Source organism: Labeo rohita, chromosome 7 (genome assembly GCF_022985175.1).
Source record: "Labeo rohita strain BAU-BD-2019 chromosome 7, IGBB_LRoh.1.0, whole genome shotgun sequence".
NCBI lineage: Eukaryota > Metazoa > Chordata > Actinopteri > Cypriniformes > Cyprinidae > Labeo > Labeo rohita.
The window spans coordinates 9,802,870-9,826,006 of record NC_066875.1 but is presented as its reverse complement, the minus strand read 5'-3'; the positions used below and the strand labels follow the sequence as shown (position 1 = coordinate 9,826,006).

The 23,137-nt window shown below is 35.9% G+C and overlaps 2 protein-coding genes across 3 annotated transcripts in view; one reads left to right on the top strand and one right to left on the bottom strand.

The window, feature by feature from the left end:
* Positions 1–5,734, top strand: part of LOC127168172 (A disintegrin and metalloproteinase with thrombospondin motifs 7) — a 76,871-nt gene extending 71,137 nt beyond the window's left edge. For both annotated transcript variants that reach the window (XM_051114768.1, XM_051114769.1), the window contains exon 25: positions 1,325–5,734. In XM_051114768.1, the coding sequence (XP_050970725.1) occupies positions 1,325–1,473 (149 nt within the window). In that variant the 3' untranslated portion in view covers positions 1,474–5,734. The remainder of the gene's footprint in view (positions 1–1,324) is intronic.
* Positions 5,735–7,784: 2,050 nt separating this feature from the next.
* Positions 7,785–22,143, bottom strand: enosf1 (enolase superfamily member 1). Its single transcript, XM_051115899.1, has 15 exons — positions 21,945–22,143; positions 18,899–19,007; positions 18,111–18,226; positions 17,932–18,018; positions 17,786–17,812; positions 17,295–17,367; positions 17,173–17,211; positions 15,346–15,428; positions 15,134–15,256; positions 14,852–14,986; positions 14,734–14,775; positions 14,192–14,321; positions 13,997–14,096; positions 11,420–11,501; positions 7,785–11,003 (listed from the first exon to the last, which is right to left on the bottom strand). The coding sequence occupies exons 1-15, from the start codon at positions 22,026–22,028 to the stop codon at positions 10,902–10,904; spliced, it is 1,332 nt and encodes a 443-aa protein (XP_050971856.1). The 5' UTR covers positions 22,029–22,143; the 3' UTR covers positions 7,785–10,901.
* Positions 22,144–23,137: the final 994 nt, after the last annotated feature.

The following is a 23,137-nucleotide window of genomic DNA, read 5'->3' as shown; positions in this document are numbered from 1 at the left end:
TCGTTTCACTAGATAAGACCCTTCTTCCTCAGCTGTGATCGTTTGAAGCCGCATTTAAACTGCATTTTGGAAGTTCAAAATCAGGGCACCGTATCAGCTCATTATATGGAGAAAAATGCTGAAATGTTTTCCTCAAAAAACATAATTTCTTTACGATTGAAGAAAGAAAGACATGAACAGCTTGGATGACAAGGGGGTGAGTAAATGATATGTGAATCTTTGTTTTGGAAGTGGACGACTTCTTTAATACAGACTGTGATGGCATGTTTAAATAAATCTATCAATGTTTTTAAACATGTGACTCTGGACCACAAAACCAGTCATAAGTGTCAAGTTTTTGAAATTGAGATTTATACATCTTCTGAAAGCTGAATAAATAAGCTTTCCATTGATGTATGGTTTTGACCGAGCTACAACTGTTTGAAACTTTTGAATCTAGAGGTACAAAAAAATCAAAATATTTAGAAAATTGCCAAATGACTTTCTTAGCAATGCATATTACTAATCAAAAATCAATTTTTATATATTTACGGTAGGAAATGTACGAAATATCTTCCTTGATGAAAATGATCTTTACTTAATATCCTAATGATTTTTGGCATAAAAGAAAAATTGGTCATTTTTACCCATGCTATATGTTTTTGGCTATTGCTACAAATATACTTAAGGTGCTACTTAAGGCTGGTTTTATGGTCCAGGGTCACATTTATAACACTATAGTTTGTGTTTTATTACCTTGCCAATAAATTACAGAAGCATGGTTAATGAACGCTAAAAACGCTAGTCTTTCTAATACAATGGCTAAGGGAGTGATGGTAAATTTTACATCTTTATCTCTTCTGACCAATGTAATCAATGTCTCATTTTTTTTCCTCTTTTGGAAAGTCATATAAATGCAATTGTGGATTTTTTCCTTTTGCTGTTGGGTCAAATGGGATAGCAAAAATTATATTTGTTGTAGTGTCTGTCGACCTGTTCTGTTCTGTAGTTCTGTTGACTTCCAATTCCGGAAATGTGAAAAAGAATCTTATCGGAAATGGTCCATGTTTTGTTGTGCTGCAGCCATTATACTTTTCATGTTTTTTGGTATACAATTAGTCATCTTGATTTTATTTCAGGTACTCGCAGCATCAGTGGTGACTGTGATTTGTTGTCGCTATTCTTGAGGTGTCTGTGTTGCTGTAATGTGTTGCCTGGCTTAAGGACAAATGTGTGAATGCACTAGTGCATGTACATGTCTCGTGCAGGTGGTGAAGCAGTCTCACCCCTCTAGAGATGTCCTAACTGCATTGTCTCTCATGTCTGTTCTCTCTGCCTCTTTCAGGTCAGTTGTGTTTACGGGACCATTTGACGTTACGCTTCTGTCAGAGCCTCCAATGGCTCGGCCGATGTCAAGTGCCTGCGGTCCGCGCAAAGTGCTGCAAGACCTGCGGGCTGCCATCACGGGGTGGCGATCGCATTGCAAGTCGCTGAGATACAGGAGAATTGCAGAATGACTGTTGAAAGCCAGAGAACACAAGATTAAGACACACAAATACTCAAAGCAACTATGGATCAATCCACTGTTGGACAGACTTTCATCTGGTCTGGTCAAGCTGTTGCCATTGATCAACAGTTCATCAGGGAGCTACTTTGTCCCTACGTCCTTTAACACATACAGTAAGTGGTGCTTATTTCCGCCCGTCATCTCAGATAAGTGGTAGTAGAGCAGGCAGAGTGGATCATCTTGCCATCTCACTATAGATGTAGGGATGATGTATTTTTAGCATGTATAGTTAGCATTTTAGTTGTTCCGGTTCTGTCAACAAGTCAACAGATTTATTAAGGGGTTTTTTGGCAAATGCCTGAAATAAGGTCTGTGGTTAATGCAAGCACATAATATTTCCATTTTTTATTCTATGGCGTAAAATACATCAGTAAAACCCACTTGTGATTTTTCTTTTGCTTGTCTTGAAAAGGTTGGTTGCTAACAAGAGGCTTAATGGGACTACTTTTTTTTAAGGAGTTGTCAGAAGTGGTGGTGATGCCTACATAACTTTGAAACAAACAAAATTGGTCACAGAGCACATTTTATGCAATAATCCAAAAGCCAATGGAAAAATCCTGTTCATCATCACTGCAGTGACTACTATAGTAATTAAACTTTCTTTTCTGATTAGCAAATGATGGAACAAATGTGCTTATAATTTGGCTATTTTAATCATATCTTTTTTATTCTATCAGGAATTCAGGACTGCAGTTCGAGAGTTATTTTTATTTCTATGTTTTGTACTGTTTCACTTGTTTTTATTCAAAACACAGATAACCACAAAGCCAAAATGCAATTCCATATAATTGCAAAGGTTGCAGATGTTTCTATTTATTAAAGCTGATGACAAATCAGATGTCAAACCAGAAAATGAAGTACCTGGTGCTGCAACATAAAGTGGTGCTAAAGGTAGGGAGCTCCTCACTCAGTCTAGTGTTGGCTGGTACTTGAATTCAATACACACTATTTATAGTACCTTAACTTTATAAGTCTGCATTACCCTTTGGATTAATAATCATATAGACAGAAAAAATAATGCAGTGTACCACTTTTCAAAATTTATACAACATAGAATAGCTTAATGTCTGCTTTCATAAAGTATAAAGAATTTCTTTTCATTCAGTTAAATGCTTACGGAGTATAATATGAGATACAACCGTTAAAGACATCAGTTTAAGTAAAAACTGTCAAAATGTTTGTCGGGTACATTGAAATATTACACTAAGTAAATGTTTAGTATGGTTGTTTTTGCCTTTTTATAATACATGACCACTAACTGTGCATTCAGTCTTAAGATGCGGTCACATTTGTGAGATTTCTGCAAAGTTTTGTAGTCAAAAATGGTCTGTTGTCAATAGTGTAAGAGGCGTAGTTCACATAGAAGACACATGCAAACCAAACATCTTCCTGATCACCTGGAATCCTATTGAAATGAATGGATTTCACCTGCAAAAAACTGCTGAACAGCATATGTGAACACACCTTTAAGGTGCTTTCATTAGTAATATTTAATTGAAATTTCACAGCAAAAAAAAGTCAGTTTTCTACTGTTTCTATCGTCTTTTCTCATCGTCATCATGGTGACTTAAGTGGACCAACTTCGAAACGAGTGAAATAAATGTAGGGAATGTATTCGCCCTCATGCGAAACTTCATTTTGTCCCGATTTCCATTTACAGTGCCTTGCGAAGGTATTCATACTCCTTGATTTTTTTTTTTTTTCACATTTTATATAGCAGCCTAATGTTAAGCTGCTTTAAATTACTTTTTCCCCCACATCAATTTACACTTCATACACCATAATGACAAAGCAAAAAACAGATTTGTGGCAACTTTATTAAAACTAAAACACTGCAGTAAGTACATTGCATAAGTATTCATACCCTTAACTCAGTACTTAGCTGAAGCACCTTTACCAGCACATTTTACTTTTGGAATGGTACTCTGACTGCAGGTGATGAGCAGTGCTTGATTTCCTTCAAATGCTTGGAACTGAGGTTCGTCAGACCAGAGAATCTTGTTTCTCACAGTCTGAGAGTTCTTTAGGTGAATTTTTTTTTTTTTGCAAATTCCAAGTGTTTTTACTGTGTGTCTTCACTGAGGAGACGACTGAGTTTGGCCACACCGCCATAAAGACCGGATCGGTAGAGTGTTGCAGTGATGTTTGTCCTTCTGTAAGTTTCTCCCATCTGCATATATGATCATGGAGCTCAACCAGAGTGACCATCAGCTTCTTGGTCACCAGTATAACCAAGTCCCTTCTCCATCAGTCGCTCAGTTTGACCAGGAGGCCAGCTATAGGAAAAGTCCTAGTTGTTCCAAGCGTCTTTCCATTATGGATAATGGAAGCAACATGCATCTGTGAACCTTCAATGCAGCAGATTTTTTTCCTGAACTCTCCCCCAGATTTGTGCCTTGGCCTGTTTCTGAACTCTGCAGGCAGTTATGTTGACCTCAGGGCTGGTTTTTGCTCTGATAGGCATTTTCAACTGTTAGACCTTTTCTGAGAGGTGTGTGCCTTTCCAAACCATACTCATTCAAATGGATTTGGCATGGTTTAACTCCACTCGAAGTGTAGTCACATCTACAAGCGATATGAATGCTCCTGACCTAAATCTCAAGTGTCCCAGAAAATGCTATGAATACTTGTGCAGTAGAATCATTTCAGTTTTTTATTTCTAATACATTTGCAAAGTTGTTACAAACCTGTTTTGTGCTTTGTCATGATGGTGTATGGAGTGTAGATTGATGTGGGGAAAAAAGTAATTTAAGAGGTTTAACATAAAACTGCAACATAATAAAACGTGAAAAAAAAATTAACTGTAAATGATTGCATATATCCCATGAAAATTAGCCAAATAACTGTACATGTGACCGCACCTTGAGTTGTAGCCTGTGTTGTGTAAACTGTATTGCATATTCTCTTAAACTAAACCAAAACGAAACTTTTTGTTGAGTTGCTTTAGGTATCATTTGTTGGTTTTATGTGGAAAAAAAAAAAGCCGGTAGCACATTTTCATCTAATATTCCATCTCTGCATGACACCTACTTTACTTTCATCACTCGTTCATCCAGGGACCATGTGATACACCTGCAGTGTACATTATTTGTTTCTGTTGTTTTGTTCTAATCATTTAGATAAGAGGTCTGCGCTGCATTACTAACAACTGACCAACATCAAAGAGCAAATGCAACATATTTTGTTTGTCAGGTTGCACTGAGACATGTAATTCATTTGTAATAATGTTCTATTCTTTAAGTGTTTGTTTAGGCTTGTAATTCTGTGCTTAGCTGTTGTTTCAGGACTGTCCTGTATGTAGACATAAGTAATACTTTACAATAAGATCCTTTTAGTCAACATTTGTAAATGCATTAGCGAACAATGAGCAATACATTTGTTACAATGTTTGTTGATCTTTGTTAATATTAGTTAAGAAATATACAACTGTTTATTGTTCATCTTAGCTCAGGTCCATTAAATAATATTAAGAGATACAACTTTTGATTTTAATAATGTATTAGTAAATGCTGAAATTAACATTAACTAAGATTAATTAACGCTTTAAGGTAATGTTAACTAATGTAGTTATCTAATGTTACAAATGGAACCTTGCTGTAAAGTGTTACCTAGATGTTTTCTGGTTTACATATAGGATTTTTTGTAAACATTGTTAAATTTTGGAGAACGTGTCAGTGTCCTATTAAATATTATTCACATTGCACTTCTGTAACATCTTTTATTTTTTGTACTTCTTTATTAAAACGTTTTTGTAAATGAAATGATGTGGGTAACTTTTAACAATTCCAATTTGCAATTGAAGATGTAGAATAAAGTCCTTAGTCTCACGGCTAGAAAGAAAAAAATCCATAAATTATTAGTCAAAAACAATCTGATTTTTAGAAGTCAGGCCAGAAATGTAAGTGTCTGTAATATTTAATCTCATTTTGCACTCAATCCTTCAAAGGTCATGTTGCTTAGCATTTGGACTGTGTTGGAGCCATTTCACTAACGTGAACTTTTATCAAATATCAAATGTAATCCGGTATTTGAGCACTGAGTAGGCTATGATTTAAGTATAAGTATAGAGTTTGAATATAAAAGAGTGAATTTTCATTTATTCTGTCCCTGGGCATTGTGAGTTACTTAAAAATCCAATCCAATTTAGAAAGAAAAGAATATGGGGTGTTTGAAGGTACATGTTATCACTGGAGACCTCATCTGGCCTTCTACACATTTGTTGGTTATTAACTGCTCCTGAATAATTGAAATAGAACCTGTATGTTGACTCCTTGCTGGACACACGGCCGTAACTGTGAATGCTGTCTGCTTGTTTGCTTTCATGCGTTGTTACTTCGTTTGATCAGTGCTTCAGTCCAACAAGCCCATTAAAACCTCTTCAATCTATTAGATCTGATGGATGGCAGTAACTATAGTTATTATGCATGTGATTCCATTCTCTGTTGCCCAAAGTAGCTTGTGAAATGAAGAGGTCTGTGTGAGCACAAAGCTTTGATTCTTCATCATTAAAAGGCTTGCCAAGAGTTTATGCATTTCATTGCATCTAATGCCATTTAGTCTTCAAAAGAAACATTGAACTGCAGATGACTTTCTCAGAAAGAGAAACAGTGCCTCTCCATGGTGAAGAATAGTCAGTTCTGTGTATCCTTATGAGCATTAATTGCTTGCTCATGAAAATGTTAAAGGTAAAAGTATATATTTTTTAGGACAATGGAAGTGTACAACATTGTTTATGAAATGCGACTATGAATTGTATGTAACTCAAATGTGGACTGAGTTCTAGAAATTACTACAAATATTGCATTCTGATGCACAACAGGCAATTTTATTTTCAGTACACCATATTACTGAAATTAATAAACAGGGAAAACCTTGCATATTCTGTACTTAAAATTAAAAGGAGGTGCACCAATTAGTAGAATGAACTGCAAATCGGCAGAACATCATTAAATTCACGCATAAACAGTGAGGTACAGTGGAAATTATTTGATCCCCTGCTGATTTTGTACGTTTGCCCACTGACAAAGAAATGATCAGTCCATAATTTTAATGGTTTATTTGAACAGTGAGAGACAGAATAACAAAAAAAAAAAAAATTCAGAAAAATGCATTTCAAAAAAAGTTATAAATTGATTTGCATTTTAAAGAGTGAAATAAGTATTTGATCCCCTATCAATCAGCAAGATTTCTGGCTCCCAGGTGTCTTTTATACAGGTACCGAGCTGAGACTAATTTCAGTTTGTTACCTCTATAAAAGACATCTGTCCACAGAAGCAATCAATCAATCAGATTCCAAATTCTCCACCATGGCCAAGACCAAAGAACTGTCCAGGGCTGTCAGGGACAAGACTGTTGACCTACACAAGACTGGAATGGGCTATAAGACCATCGCCAAGTAGCTTGGTGAGAAGTTGACAACAGTTGGTGCAATTATTTGCAAATGTAAGAAACAAAATAACTGTCAATCTCCCTCGGTCTGGGGCTCCATGCAAGATCTGATCTTGTGGAGTTTCAATGATCATGAGAACGGTGAGGAATCAGCCCAGAAATACACGTCAGATGAGACCAAAACTCTTTGGCATCAACTCAACTCGTCGTATTTGAAGGAGGAATGCTGCCTATGACCCCAAGAACCGTCACCATCCCCACGTCAAACATGGAGGAGGAAACGTTATGCTTTGGGGGCGTTTTTCTGCTAAGGTAACAGGACAACTGCACAGAATCAAACGGACAATGGACTGGGCCATGTACCATCATATCTTGGGTGAGAACCTCCTTCCCTCATTGAAAATGGCTCGTGGATGGGTATTCCAGCATGAAAATGACAAAACACGGCCAAGGCAACAAAGAAATTGTCTCAAAAAGAAGCACATTAAGGTCCTGGAGTGGCCTAGTCTCCAGACCTTAATTCCATAGAAAATCTGTAGAGGGAGCTAAAGGTTCGAGTTGCCAAACGTCAGCCTCAAAACAATAATGACTTGGAGAGGATCTGCAAAGAGGAGGGACAAAATCACTCCTGAGATGTGTGCAAACCTGGTGGTCAACTACAATTAACGTCTGACCTCTGTGATTGCCAACAAAGGTTTTGCCACCAAGTACTAAGTCATGTTTTGCAAAGGGGTCAAATACTTATTTCACTCATTAAAATGCAAATCAATTTATAACTTTTTTGAAATGCATTTTTCTGGATTTGTTGTTGTTGTTGTTGTTGTTGTTGTTCTGTCTCTCACTGTTTAAATAACCTACCATTAAATTATAGACTCATGATTTCTTTGTCAGTGGGGAAACATACAAAATAAGCAAGGAATCAAATCGTTTTCCCCCCCACTGTACATGGTGCCACCATGTCAAGATCAAAAGAGCAAAGAGCTGCTTAGAGGTCTGGGATTTAAAGGCATTTCCAAGGCATTTAAAATCCACCATGCCATTTAACCCAGCCAGGCTATGGCACCAAAATCATTTAAAAGTAGAGCACCACATGCTTCAGGAAGTGCCCAAAGAACCCGAGGGTGGCAACAAGATGTCTACAAGCAGCTCATGAGTTTCTCCAAATAAATGTAATTGACTACAAGACATTCCTCCACTTAAGAAACTGTAAGGTGTTCCTCAAAGGGATGTATTTTGAGTGTATACGTGAATTCCAGTATCCATATGGCACAATGTCCTAGAAATGATTAAAAAAACAATATTATCTGACATACAGTAATGTGATCAGACAGGGGTAGTCAAGTTGCAGACCTGCAGTTTAGCTCCAACCCTAATCAAACACACCTGAACAAGCTAATCGTTGTCTTCAGGATTACTAAGGCTATAGGCAGGTGTTTTTTTTTTTCCTAGGATGACCTAATGTCAACATTTTCACATTTTTGCTGCTTTCACTGCTTCAACCACTACAATGTGGGAACTAAGAATCTATTAGTGTTTGCTACTACCACTGTTTCAACTTGTTATTTTGCAGAATGTCACAGTTATATATTATATGAGAATAAAGCCTGATGTAAGAATGTTTTAACAAAAAAATATATATATATTTTCATAATGATTTTTTGTTTCTTTTCAAACCTTGTCTGTGGTGTAAAAACACCCCTGGCCAAATGCCCCCAGAGGGCATCACTTCCCACTTTGATAATTACTGTAGTTGCCATGTTCTAAACATCACATTCTTTCTTTTTCCCTCAGATGCATCTATCTAGATGGTTGAATAAAAATATTTGGACTTTATATCTAAAAAAAAAAAGACCTCAACTTAGCACCAGCAAGCTTGTTAGCTAGACAGTTAGCATTAGCTAACAGTATGCTAGTATGGTTTCAGTATGGTTATGAATAAACATTCTTATCTTTCTACTCGGCTATTTGATCCAAACAATATAAAAATGTATACCGTTGATACACAGTATAAAAACAGACGTCACATAGGGCTATAATAAAACTATATGAACGTGCATGAGTTATTGTATTTAGTCTGTTATTTTTTGATGTTTTATTTTTTGACCTAAAACATAGAGGCAGACAGTGATGTTGATGTGTCTGTATTCAAGCATTTCAGTGGGCTTAAATAGATCACCCTTTACAGCAACTGACAGTTTTGACCCAAATATGACTTTCCAGTACAATAATAATCCTAAAATTCGACATTAGTAAATTACTTTTTGAAGCATCAATCGCGCGCGCTCACATGATCTCCTGGTTCTCCTGAACTCTTCAGTTCACTGGAGACTCGCTCTAAACGGATCATCTGAATCAGTGAGTTGTCGACTCGCGAACAGCTGCAATCGGATCATTCCAATTCGTGAATGAATCATTACGTGCGATTTGTCAACCGATTTAACATTAGACACAGCTTCTGCGTCTCGGAGCATGTGATGTATTATAAGGAGTAACAATATGTTTTATGAAATGTAGTAAAGTAAAAAAGTAGCCTACAATTTTATGCTTTGGAATGTAGTAATGTAAAAGTAAAAGTTACAATAAAACTACTCCAGTAAAGTACAGATACTTGGAAAATGTACTTAAGTACAGTAAAAAAAAGTAAAACTACTTCGTTCAATGTGCAATGGAGTTTTTTTGTTGTTGTTGTTCTAGGCAAACAATTTATATACATATACGTTGGTGGCATTTACTAAACACTAGTATTTTCATCAGCTAAAGATGGTTTTAAGTCAGTTATTTATCTAAATCCAGAGGAACTGTGGCAACGTCTCTGAGATCTCGGAGGTCTCAATGCTTCAAGAGACCTACCTGCAAAGCTACCTGAAAAACTATGCGCAAAAAAGCAAAAAAGGGCAAAAAGCTGCTTTAAATGCAAAGGATGGTCACACCAAAGGCTGATTTAATTTAGTTAATAGAAGTTAGTTGATAAAGAAAATCTTTTTTTTGACAGCATCCTAATTTTACAGCATTTTTACAAGTTTTTTTTTAAGTGGTACTGTGGCTATACATGTAGGTTTCTTGAAGCATCTTGGAGATGTTGCCACAATATTTAGTCTGTCTCCGTTTGTTCTGTTTCTTCATGTCATTCCAGACGGACTGGATGATGATGAGATCAGATCTCTGTGTGGAGCACTGGCTATTGTCAGACTCCTTGTGCAAACAAAAATCTCACTGGATTATTGGCAAAATAAATGTTTGGAAATGTGATTTCCTACTGACACACTACAGCAAAAAACAACTACTTTAAACCAGCGTTCTAATAATTTTGGCCGCCACTGTAAATGTTTTCCACACATGATCACTGGGTGTCGGTAATCAGTGAATAACTGTGGCATTTAAACGGCAGTGGCATCTGAATGATGTGCCTAATGTTAAAAACTGTATTTAGCATATTGCAAAAAGTTTGTTTTACAATCGCAAACAGAGTGTAAAGTAGATAATGTACTTGCAGTTTTGCAGACATGATCTGAGGATTTAGTACATGAGTGAATAGTGAATGGAATGTCCCTCAAGTACAGCTTTTAGTGTGTAAGAAATTAAAAAAGAAGAACAAAAAACAAACAAACAAAAACAGTAATAAGCAAATAAAATTCCCCATTGTTAGTCACTTCCCTAGGCTGTATTTGTAAATTAAGACAGCAGTAGTTTTAGCATACATTTGTTCCATTTCCCTCCATGGCTGCATAGTTACTGTACATTTCAAGCATACATCTTATATCTTACACATTAAAGTATGAATTGATCAAACTGATAAAGGAATCAGATTTCTGATACAGATTTCCACATTCTGTTGTACTATATTAAGGAAATCATTTTATTATCTATTTACCCTTCTCATTCCTTTGCACTGCCAAAGTTAGTTATAGAAAGCAGTAATGTTATAATTTCTGTCACCGTCAACAGCACATACAGTATGTGTTCATTTTTAAAGAATCCCCTGCTTCTCAATGGCTCTCCAAACCTCACCCTGAGGATACTGGTGTTTTTGCACAGACTCTTCCAGCATTTCACAAGAGTATCCAGGGTCCTGAAGATGTAAAAACACTTTATGATAATGCCACAAAATGTCAGTATCCTCTGCTTTTAATCTAATTTGTCTGAATGGAACGATTTGTTCTATTTTTAATGTTTTCAATGTAATAAATATAAACTAGTTCTACACACAATAGTGTTTTAAGGACAACAGTGATTAAAAAAGGTGTGATAACTGTGGTATAAATGGAATAACTGACTCTAAACCCTTAAATTATAGAAAAATGAAATAATGCTTTGTGCTGTGCACTACCAACTTTTCAGTGATTCAACAAACTATCCATTCATTCTTATTCTATTGGTTGCTACATTTTATTGTCAAAAAGTTCCTAAACAACTGTTCATAGTGCAGCAACAGAATACTGGATATCTCTTGCTTCGCATGTTTATTACACTTCTTTTCTAACTTACCTCTGGAGGCATGTAGTGGGCATTTCTGATGATGGTGGGGCTTTTAAAATGTTCATGAAGGTGATCTACATACTCACACATCCTTTAAAATATACAGCAAGCAAAAAGTCAATGAAATTACCTTAAACAATCTATGTTCAACATTTAAAGGAATTGTTCACCCAAAACTGAAAGTATTCTAAAAAATCTTCACTTCTGATTTCCCTGCTCAATTAATTGACATCTCACAAATTGTCCACTTAAAGGAGAAGTCTACATCCAGAACAAAAATGTACAGATAATGTACTCACCCCCTTGTCATCCAGGATGTTCAGGTCTTTCTTTCTTCAGTCAATTATATTCAAATAAATTATATTTCTTGAGGAAAACATTTCAGGTATTTTTCTCCATATAGTGGACTTCAATGGTGCCCCCAAGTTTGGACTTCCAAAATGCATTTAAATGCAGCTTCAAAGGGCTCTGAACAATCCCAGCCGAGGAAGAAGGGTCTTATCTAGTGAAACAATCCGTCATTTTTGAAACAAATTGACAATTTATATACTTTTTAACCTGAAATACTCATCTTGTCTTGTCTCTATGATGCGAATGCATAGTCTGTGTAATCCGGGTCAATTCAGTTAGGGTATGTCAAAAAACTAGTTTTCTTCTTCAACGTCAAAATCGTCCTATATCGCTGTTTTACCATTTTTTTTGTAAAGGGTGTTTGGTCTTCTTTGTATGTTCACTTTGTAAACACTGGGTCTGTACTTCTCCAGCAAAATAGGATGATTTTGAAGTTGGGGAAGAAAACAAGATGGGAGTTTTTCGACATAACCTAACTGTATTGAACGGATTGTACCGGGAAAAAAACAGAGTTCACATAGACTTAGACAAGACGAGCATTTGAGGTTAAAAAGTATATAAATTGTCAATTTGTTTTGAAAATGACCGATCGCTTTGCTAGATAAGATCCTTCCTTCTCAGATGGGATCGTTTAGAGCCATTTGAAGCTGCATTTAATCTGCATTTTGGAAGTTCAAACTTGGGGGCACCATTGAAGTCCACTATAAAGAGATAATTCCTGAATTCTTTTCCTCAAGAAACATAATTTCCTATCGACTGAAGAAAGAAAGACATGAACATCTTGGATGACAAGGGGGTGAGTACATTATCTGTACATTTTTGTTCTGGAAGTGAACTTCTCCTTTAATGGAAGTAGTTATTTTCCATTACTTTATACAAACAAATTTAGCAAATATTGGTAAGGGGGTGTTACGAATATTGACAGTCTAGTTAACTGACTTAACCTTTGTGTAGAGTTTCATTTTTTGTGAAATTTACAAATATATATTTTATACATTTAAAAAATCTGATTGGGATGAGCTGAACTCAAAAGCAGACAAATTATACAGGCCTTCCTTAAAGGGATAGTTCACCCAAAAATGACAATTTGATGTTTATCTGCTTATTCTCAGGGCATCCAAGATCTAGGTGACTATCAGTAGAACACAAGCAAAGATTTTTAACTCAAACCGTTGCAGTCTGTCAACCCTGCAGTTTGTGACAATACATTGAGGTGTTAAGAAACAAAACAATCGGTCTGTGCAAGAAACTGAACAGTATTATATCATTTTTTACCTCTGATCCACCGCAATGTCCAACTGTCCCGAGCACGTACACAACAGCCGGCGCGTGACGTGTCAATGTGCTATGGCATACGCGATCAGCCTCAAAAGTTGGGAGTCGGTGAAAAGTCAACACTCCCGGATGAGTTCACACAAGCAAACATAATCTTTTAGCTTGTAATCGGTTGCAACAATCAAGATAAGCACAAGTAATTACCATCACTGTGTAAACAATGAGTGATGTATACGCACAACAGATTGCTTGCAGAAGCTTATGCCATAGCACGTTATCACGTCACGCGTCGACTGTTGTGAACAAGCTCAGGACAATTGGACATTGCGGTGGATCAGAGGTAAAAAATTATATAAACACTGTTCAGTTTCTTGCACAGACCAATTGTTTCGTGTTTTAGCACCTCAGTGTATCATCACAAGCCACAGGGTTTAATTTTTTTGGATCCCATTGACTGCCATTATTTGACTGACAGACTGCAACGGTTTGATCTTCGTTTGCGTTCTGCTAAAGAAATAAATTCACCTACATCTTGGATGCCCTGGGGGAAAGCAGATAAACATCAAATTTTAATTTTTGGGTGAACTATTCCTTTAAGGCTGATTAGTCAGCTAGTTTAGTCTCAATTCACAAAATAGTCAGCTATGAAAGTATGTAGTTTTGTCATTACCTATTTCCGACACTTAGAAAAAGGGACTTGGAATATAGAACACAAGTCATGTGCTTTTGTAGACTACAATTATGGTAATTTTGTGCCTTAATTTTGTAATTTGGTGCCTTTTGAAGATCGACCTACTGATTTTAGTTTTAAAGACAGAAATTAACATAAATATCTCTATATTCCACAATAAAAGAAAATAATACGGCAACTTGATGCAATATGATGAGGATGTGTAAATGACAACATCAGTTTCAGGTGAACTACTTCTTTTAGTACACATCAAAAACAGCATACTGTACCTATTATTTAAACTAGCAGACACTGAAATGTAGTCAAATAAAATAAGGTGCTGAACAAGTTCACACAGTCCCACACCCCCGGCATGAGGACACACAGGAACTGCAAAGAAAACAAGACGTACAATTTTGAATTGCTCAGAAAGTAGATAATCATTCAAATCAAAGATTTTCTGATATTATCAACATTTGATTTACCATTAAACTTGGCAGCCATGAGTATGATGGCAAGGTTTTCATTTACACTGCCCACCCTACAACTGTCAATCTGAACAAACTGTAGAGCCGAGGCCTGGAGAAACTGCTTAAACATCACTCTGTTATGGCACTGCAAACAAGCACACAAAGATACAGAACAGTTACAGTAGACAAAGTATGGCATCTGAAATTTAAACGTAAAATCCTGTTATCATTTACTTACTCTCATATCAGTTCAAACCTGTATGACTTTCTTCTATGAAACACAAAAAATAATATCTGAAATCTCTTAAATGATATATTGTTTCCATAAAATGAACAATGGTTTAGATCAAAACTTTCTTAAAAGTGTGTTTTGTTTGTTGTTTTCTGCAGAAGAAAGTCAGCCATACAAGTTTGGAATAACATGAGGTTGACCTTTCATTTTTTGGTGAACTATTCCTTTAAAACAACACTGACAGATAACAGAACATAAGAGTTTAATAAGAGTTAAATAGTAAAAACAGTGAGACAAATAAAGCACGTTTTACATATCATCTCACCTGCTCTCCAGTGGCGACTCCAATACCCAAGGGTGCAAGTGCCTAAAAACAAGACAAAACTCCTCAAAACCTGAATAACATTATAATGTTTAATAATGAACATAATCAACCTGTTTACCTTAGAGATGGAAGCATGACCTAAAATATCATCAGGGCATGTGGGTTCTTCAATCCATAGTGGGTGAAACTCTGCCAGCTTAGTTACCCAAGTAATCGCTTCATTAACATCCCATCGCTGGTTGGCATCAATCATCTAACAGATAAGAGGTATTGTAAACTCTCCTGCCAAATGTAGCCTTCTCTTCTTAGTTTGGACCAAATGAATGAAGTGACATCAGTTTAACTGAAGTGACTTTTTTTTTTATGTACTTTGCAATGTATACTCTTGACTTAGAATTACCAGGGCGTTGTTTGGTCCAATCAACTTCCGGATAAGGCTGCATCTATGGATGTCATCCTGCAAATCAGCCCCAACCTTCACTTTAAATTTAGTCCATCCTTGGGCAAGAGCATCAGAGCAGAGCTGTACAAAGCAAAACATGTAAAGCATATGATCCTTGTTTGAGTATAATTACAAAAGAAACCAAAAACAGCCAAATAAACAAGACATACCTGGGTTAGTTGTTGGTTAGAGTATCCCAGCCAGGCACAGGAAGTGGTGTAGGCAGGATAGCCTTCCTTTAACATCTGCTCCTCTGTAGTGGTTTACAGTTATTAGTTATAATCTATTTAATTAAAGTCATTAGTGACCATCACAAAGAACAGTGGATTCTCAGTGTTATAGTAGCAGTATGAAATCTATAATCTTTTTTTTCCACACTCTCACTTTTCACTATTTATCATATTGTTAGACAATATTTGTCTAACTGTTAAAAAAGAGCCTTTTTCTCAAAGCATCTCATGCTTGCCAGTGTTGCATTTAATTAAAAATAAAGTAAAAACAGTAATACTGTGAAATATTATTACAATTTAAAATATCTCTTTGCTATTTTGATTTTCAAATTTCATTTATTCCTTTGATGGCAAAGATGGATTTCTGCATATTACTCCAGGCTTTATGCCATTATTATTATTATTATTATTATAATCAACATTGTACACAGTTGTTCAGCTTGAATTTATGGTCCCACTTTATATTAAGTGGCCTTAAAAGAGAAGTCCACTTCCAGAACAAAAATGTACATATAATGTACTCACCCCCTTGTCATCCAAGATGTTCATGTCTTTCTTTCTTTAGTCTAAAGAAATTGTGTTTTCTGAGGACAACATTTCAGGATTTTTCTCTATATAATAGACTGCTATGGTGCCCCGAGGAAGAAGGGTCTTATCTAGTGAAATGATTGGTTATTTTCATTAATAAAAAAATACAATTGAAATACTTTTTAATCTCAAACGCTCATCTTGTCTTGCTTTCTCTAAACTCCGTTTTTTCCGGTTCATGGCAATTAGGGTATGTTGAAAATCTCCCATCTCATGTTCTCCCTCAACTTCAAAAGCCCTTCGCCCTATATCGCTGTTTTACCTGTTTTGTTAAGGGTGTTTGATCTGCTTTGCATGTTCACTTTGCAAAGACTGGGTATGTGGGTATGTAAATGACAGAGCAAGACAAGACGAGCGTTTGAGATTGAAAAGTATATAAATAGTATTTTTTTTTAATGAAAATAACTGATTGTTTCGCTAGATAAGACCCTTCTTCCTCGGCTGGGATCGTTTACAACCACATTTGGGATCGTTTGAAACTGCATTTAAACTGCATTTTGAAAGTTCAAACTCAGGGCACCATATCAGTCCATTATATGGAGAAAAATGCTGAAATGTTTTCCTCAAAAAACATAATTTCTTTACGACTGAAGAAAGAAAGACATGAACATCTTGGATGACTAGGGGGTGGTTACATTATATGTGAATCTTTGTTTTGGAAGTGGACTTCTTTAACTACTATGTACTTACATCAAAAAATAAATACAATGTACCTACTGTGATCATACTGTATTGCAAAACACTTTTGCTGCTATTGAGGTGGGATATGGATAAGGTTAGGGAGAGGGATAGGTTTAAGGGTGAATTAAGGTGTAAGGGATGGGTCAACAGTGTAATTAAAAATGTAATTACAGAAATTAATTACAGATGTAATTACATGCAGGTATTTTTAAAATCTAAGTGCAATGTAAATACATGTATGTACACAATAAGTGCATTGTATCAAATGATTCATTTCAATGTAAGTACTTAGTAGTTAAGGCCACTTAATATAAAGTGGGACCAAATATTTTCCAAGATTATTTTTTAACCAATTATCTGGAAGACATTTTTTTTAATTTTACTAAATAAAACTTCTAATTTATTTCAAAAATCTTACTGACCCTACACTTTTGAATAGAAGTGTATGAATGTTCATCTGTGCACTTTATGAAAAACATAAATTTCAACTGATCTTACCTCTATTTTTCTGCCCCGTTTTTGCTTTTACTAGTATATCTAGAAGAAAAAGTGAAGAAATGCACTACATAAATATAACAGCTTATTAAATTACAGTGCCAGACAATCCTTAATGACCTCACCCAAAGCTTCCTGCTCAGTCAGTGCATCAGTAATATATCTGAAATCAATACAGCTGACCAACTTGGCAGGATCCTAGACAGAGGATTCATAAATATACACAAAAATAAGAATAATGCTAAACAGTCAACACATTTAAAAGCATTTAAAGGTCTTCTTGATTGACAGTGATCGACTTTAAAGTCAGCATGAAATCAAAACGGATTTGTTTTTGTAAATACATTACTTGTCTTAATGTAAACAAATCAACCATATATTTTTAAACTTTTTTGACCTCAATCTAATAAACAACCACCAGTGAATAATTTGTATTCATTTTGTTTAATAAGCTGTTTCACTCAGAATCATGTCACATGGAAATAGGTAGGCATGACATTTTTTTGCCTACTTTTTTTTTTGCCTGAAATTTTCATGCCTACTTTAAGAAATATTGCTTTGTTTTACATCCTAATAGTGTTCATAAAATCAGAAGATTCTAAAAATGAATACTCACCATGTCAACAAGTAGCTTCCACAAGGGCTGCAAAACATATTTATTCTGACCTTTAATGATATATATTCAACATTCATTCATTCTTAAAACATTTGTCCAAATCGACAACATGCAAAAGAATCTGTCTTCAAGGGTTTGTTGCTCACCTTGCCTTCCACTCGTGCCCATAAATCCCAGACAGCATTCAGAATGGCTGCTATCGCCAGCTGAATCACTCCCTTTTCTGGTCCAATCTATCAGTAAATGCATCCATTCATTCAACGGTACATGGAGTCTGAAGGTCTGAAAGGTCTGAAGTCCCTGTGCTCGATGTTGTGATGCTTACCCATCTCATCTGACCATCGCTGCTCAGGAGTCTGTAGAAACTTCTGAAGTCACTGACTATCTCCTTCAAAGTCTTCCCGACCACCAAAGTAGACAAGGCTTTAACTGCACACACCACTAGAGATAACAGACAATGATTTAGCTAAGTAAAAAAAAAAGTAATCCAAATAATTCTATTGGAATTTCTTTCATAATTTGGGAATTATAGATTCTAATGGCAATACATATTCAAATACAAGTAGAGTTTTGATAATAACTGAACAATATGCTTTTTTAATGGCTGATAACTACCAAAGCAGGTGATTGCTTATATAATTCAGATGTAGTACAGCACCTTCTGTAATATTGAGACACTCGTTAAATACGAGCCTTTTGTTTAGAATATTTGCATAAATCAATAAACTTGTAATTAAAATAGTAAACTAATATTCTTATACAATATTTTTAAAGGGACCATGGTCAGGAGACTGGTCACCAAAGCCAAACCTTCTTTCTGTGGTCAGTGAACCATTTTAGTGTTGATTTTGAGGTGTACTTGGATTCTTGTCCAGCTAGGACTGAGTTTAAGCTTTCTTACACATACAGTCAGCTGTTAAATATCTGCTGGTACTCGATGCAGTCCATGGTACCATGCAAGATTTCCACGTTACTATCTAGTTCTGAGAAATAAAAACCTTGAAAACTACTTTCACCACAAGGTGTCAGTCTTGTATTGTTACTGACATCATAGGACCCTTAGGATTCACCCGCAGGACATGGTCATATTTGTAAAACTGTTACTCAGCTCACCGATTTCCGTCCCTCTTCCTATAGTAAATGTCAAGCCATAACCCTTCAGTGTAGCATCCGAGTCCGTCTCGAGAACAACATATGCGACAGAGTAATCTGGATCGGTGTGCTGCGAATCAAGCACATTTATAGCCAACTGTAATGCATGCATTAATTTTGGTGCATCCAATGAAATCTGTGCACAAGCGTAGCATCGAACTCCCGCAGAAGTCATTGGCGTCGTCCAAATGGATGAATGTACGGTGAAGTCACTGTCAGATCATTGCCAACAAGAGTAAAAATCTTTCCCTGCCACGGGCATATGCCACTCCACATGTCACCGATACATGCGCAAGGCACCGGCAGCTGCCACTCGACCTGTCACTCCTAAATGCGCATGGCACTGCACATGTCACCGTTATATGCGCATGGCACTGAACCCAGCACGGCCGTGCGCGCATGGCAGTCGACATGTCACCGCTAGATGCGCAAGGCACCGGCAGCTGCCACTGGACATTTCACCGCTAGATGAGCATGGCACTCGACTCGGCACGGCCATACGCGCCGAGTTTTTGAAACTTTGATTTCACGTTCAAGTTTTATTTTAATTTTGTATAAATAAAAATAAAATCAACTTAACTCTTGACAGATAAAGAAAACATATCAAATATACAGACTAAAAAATATGTGTGACTGACACCACTCTAAACTGCAGCGACCGGAAGGGGACATGTTCGGTTAATTTTGTAGTGGCCACGAAATATTAATTCGTGGGTACGTCATATTACGACGAGATCACCTACGTATCAGACACACCTAACCCAACCCGATACTTTATTCAAACTTTTGGATTATTTCCTTCATTTTTATTTTTATTGAAAACAAATGCCTTTCCGATGTAAAATGAGATGTGAAAAAGCAGAAGATCGATTTCGGCAATAGGCGGACGCGAACTCGGCTCGTTTGCTTCACAAGACTTCAGCTATTCGCTTTATCACCTACACCACTGGAAAAGCACTTACACAGCCGTCTTTTGCAATGTTGTCACATCAGTTGCAGAGGTAATCTACATCATTAAAAGCACCAGACTACCTAAAATGACATATAATATTTTTTTTTTTTTTTTTTTTTTGCGGGGAGGACCCACCCACATTTATTTTGCTTCCGACGCCCCCTGTATTAACGACATATTATCACGCTGAGTTAATATGACATTCCCACGAGTTAATATCTCGTGGCCACGAGAAAGCTAATTGAACAGAACAAATCACCTCGCGGTCACCTACTTTTAGAATAAGAGGCGTCAGTCACACATATTTTTAGTCTGTATATTTGTTATGGTTTCTTTATTTGTGAAGAGTTTTGCTTTTATGTCTAGTATGTCACTGATAACATGCGAAGCAACATTAAAATAAAACTTGAACGTGAAATTAAAGTTTCACAAAGTGCCATGCGCACATGGCCGTGCCGAGTCCAGTGCCATGCGCATATAACAGTGACAAGTCGAGTGGCAGCTGCCAGTGCCATGCGCATGTAGTGGTGACGTGTCGAGTGGCATATGCCCTTGGCACGGAAAGATTTTACTCCCTCGATCATTGTGCTACAAGTCCTTTTAGAAGTACACTTACAACTACGTATTATGGAAACAATTTAAAATAATATACTTAAGTGAAACTAAATGTAATGCTTTTGGACACTTTTAATTGCATGTTAATCGCAAATAAATGAAAATGTACACTTTTGTTGAACCACTTAAGTACATCTTTATATGTAATTTCACAATTACCCCCCTTAATTTGATATTACTATAAAGTGCACTTTTTAAAACTTGACTTGTTGAGAAACAGTCATGAAATTGTGCTCATCTTTGCCTGTCGTTTATTAACATTATTATGATTATTGTGAATTTAACATCACAACATTATAATACATATTCTTAGGTTTTCTATAAAGTCATTTAGTCAAAAGCTGTATAATGCTAAAATTGATATTGATAAGAAATATCTTTTCACTTTTAATCTAACTTAAAAGTATATTTAACATGATACTAAATTATTAGTGTTTTGAAGAGTAACTTTAAATGAGTGTTAGATGAAGGTGATATAAATATAAACATAATGGAATGTACAATTATTCAATTTTTGGATGTTTTATAAAAAAAAAAATGATGATAATAAAACAAAATCTCTAGTACTGCCAACTTTTTCCCTAAAATTTGCATTTAAAATGCAACAATAATTGGCTCCAGCAGTACCACCACAGACTATTAAAGTTTTGTCTATGGCTGCTAAAAGCCATTCCAGCTAAAACGCTTAATTTGCCATCACTTACCTGCCTACTCTAACTGTTTTCATTATATTTGACAGTTACATTACACATGAATGACTTTAGCTGAATCCCCATGAACATCAGGAACACCGAAATAACATGATTATAAAATGCATGTAGTAACCCATATAGGATCCAGCAAGGTAAAAAGGTTATCAAAGCACAAGCTTATAATTGTTGATTTATCAATCCTAACTTCACCATCCACTCAAACTATGAGGTTTCTCAGCTTTCCTCATGGACCTGTCCTGCAGCACAATGATCTGACAATGACTTCACCTGTGCCTGATCTTTATTGGAAACTGACAGGGGGAGAAGGTTAATACAACTAATAATACATTTACCACAAAAAAAAAGAAAAAAGAAAAAAAAAAAAAACGCTAACCAGTTTAGCCGCTAGCTGCCGATCGACACCACAAATTAGATTAAACTAGTTCAAATAACTCTAACTTATATAGAGTTTGAATCACGTGTTCCTGCTCCTGCGTGTTGGAGCAGGTGACCAGACACCAACGGTACGATGGACATCGCTGTTGCTTATTTTAGGCAGATCTCGGAGACATCTAGTAAAAACTGACAATTTGGACGAAGCGAAAGTAAACCAGAAACTGGTATCCCGATTTCTGGAGAGTAGACAGCGGAAGTTCAACGATACGCTTGTGCACAGTGTCCATAACTGTGGTCACTCTAAAATAAAGACAATATTGAAGTGAATCACAAGTAGGCTAACGTTACGCACCATTGCATCCGATCCATGTTGTTCCAGTGACGTGGGGAATCTTACATCGCGCACTGTCAAATTTATTATTTTGCTTTGTAGCATTGTGTTTCAGTTACAAACTTTGCACAAACGCTGCAGTTCTAAATTACACTGGACTTCAAACACTCCGCCTAAAGAAAGCTACGATTGGCGTTTTGACAAGACTGCTGTCAGACTGTAGAGATGTGATTGGCCTGTTTGGAGCGACGTCACAAGTGACAACAATGTGATCATATGATCATAGGAAACGTTGATGGCCAACGTAGTATTCACGACCGAAAATGTGGTAACAAAAGTAAATAAATATGTTTGAGTCAAAAAAAAAAAAAAAACTAAACTAAACTAAAAAAAAAAAAAAAAAAAAAAAAAAAGAATTAGGCCTAGGGGAAAATTCTTTAATAGATAAGAATAACTGAAAAAAAGGCATGGCTCTTACCTTATAAATGTTGTGTACCCAACAAAGTTAAAGAATTACATTTAGAATTTTGCATAATATATACCCCACTAATGAGATTACATCTAAACTTGGTAATGACTCACTTGAACCGTAATTCTTGTAATTTCAATATTGAGTCAGTTGATCACCTTTTTTCAAATGCCCCCTTGTTAAAGAATTTTTTAAAATTCCTTGCTTCAAAATCCAATTTAAACATTGATTTCACCATGTGTGATATATTCTGTTATTTTTCTCATTGTAAACATAACATAGAATGTATAGGAAATGTATTTATTTTATTGGCAAAATATTATATTCATAAATGTAAATTTTCTTCAGCATTGCCCAAATTACATAATTTTCTTTGTGACTTCAACTACCTAATTACAACACTTAAAAACATTAACAACAAAAAATATCACAAGAAACGAAACTACATACTGTAGGATGAATATTAGATAGATCATCTTTCTATTTATAATACCTGTAATTTAAAATTGTGATCAAATTTTGCTGACATCATACCTGATGCTGGATGCTCTGCTTTCCATTGTTTTGACCTAAAATCTGACAGTATACAGTAGATTCTGAAGGTACTACAAGTTACCCTACACCTACACCTAGCAAATCCCTCCTTTTTTAGTTGTAGTAGTAGTAATAACCTTAAATTGTATCACTTTTATCAAAACAAGTAAAGACTCCCTTGTCAAAAAATCCTATTGGAATTTCAGTTTGT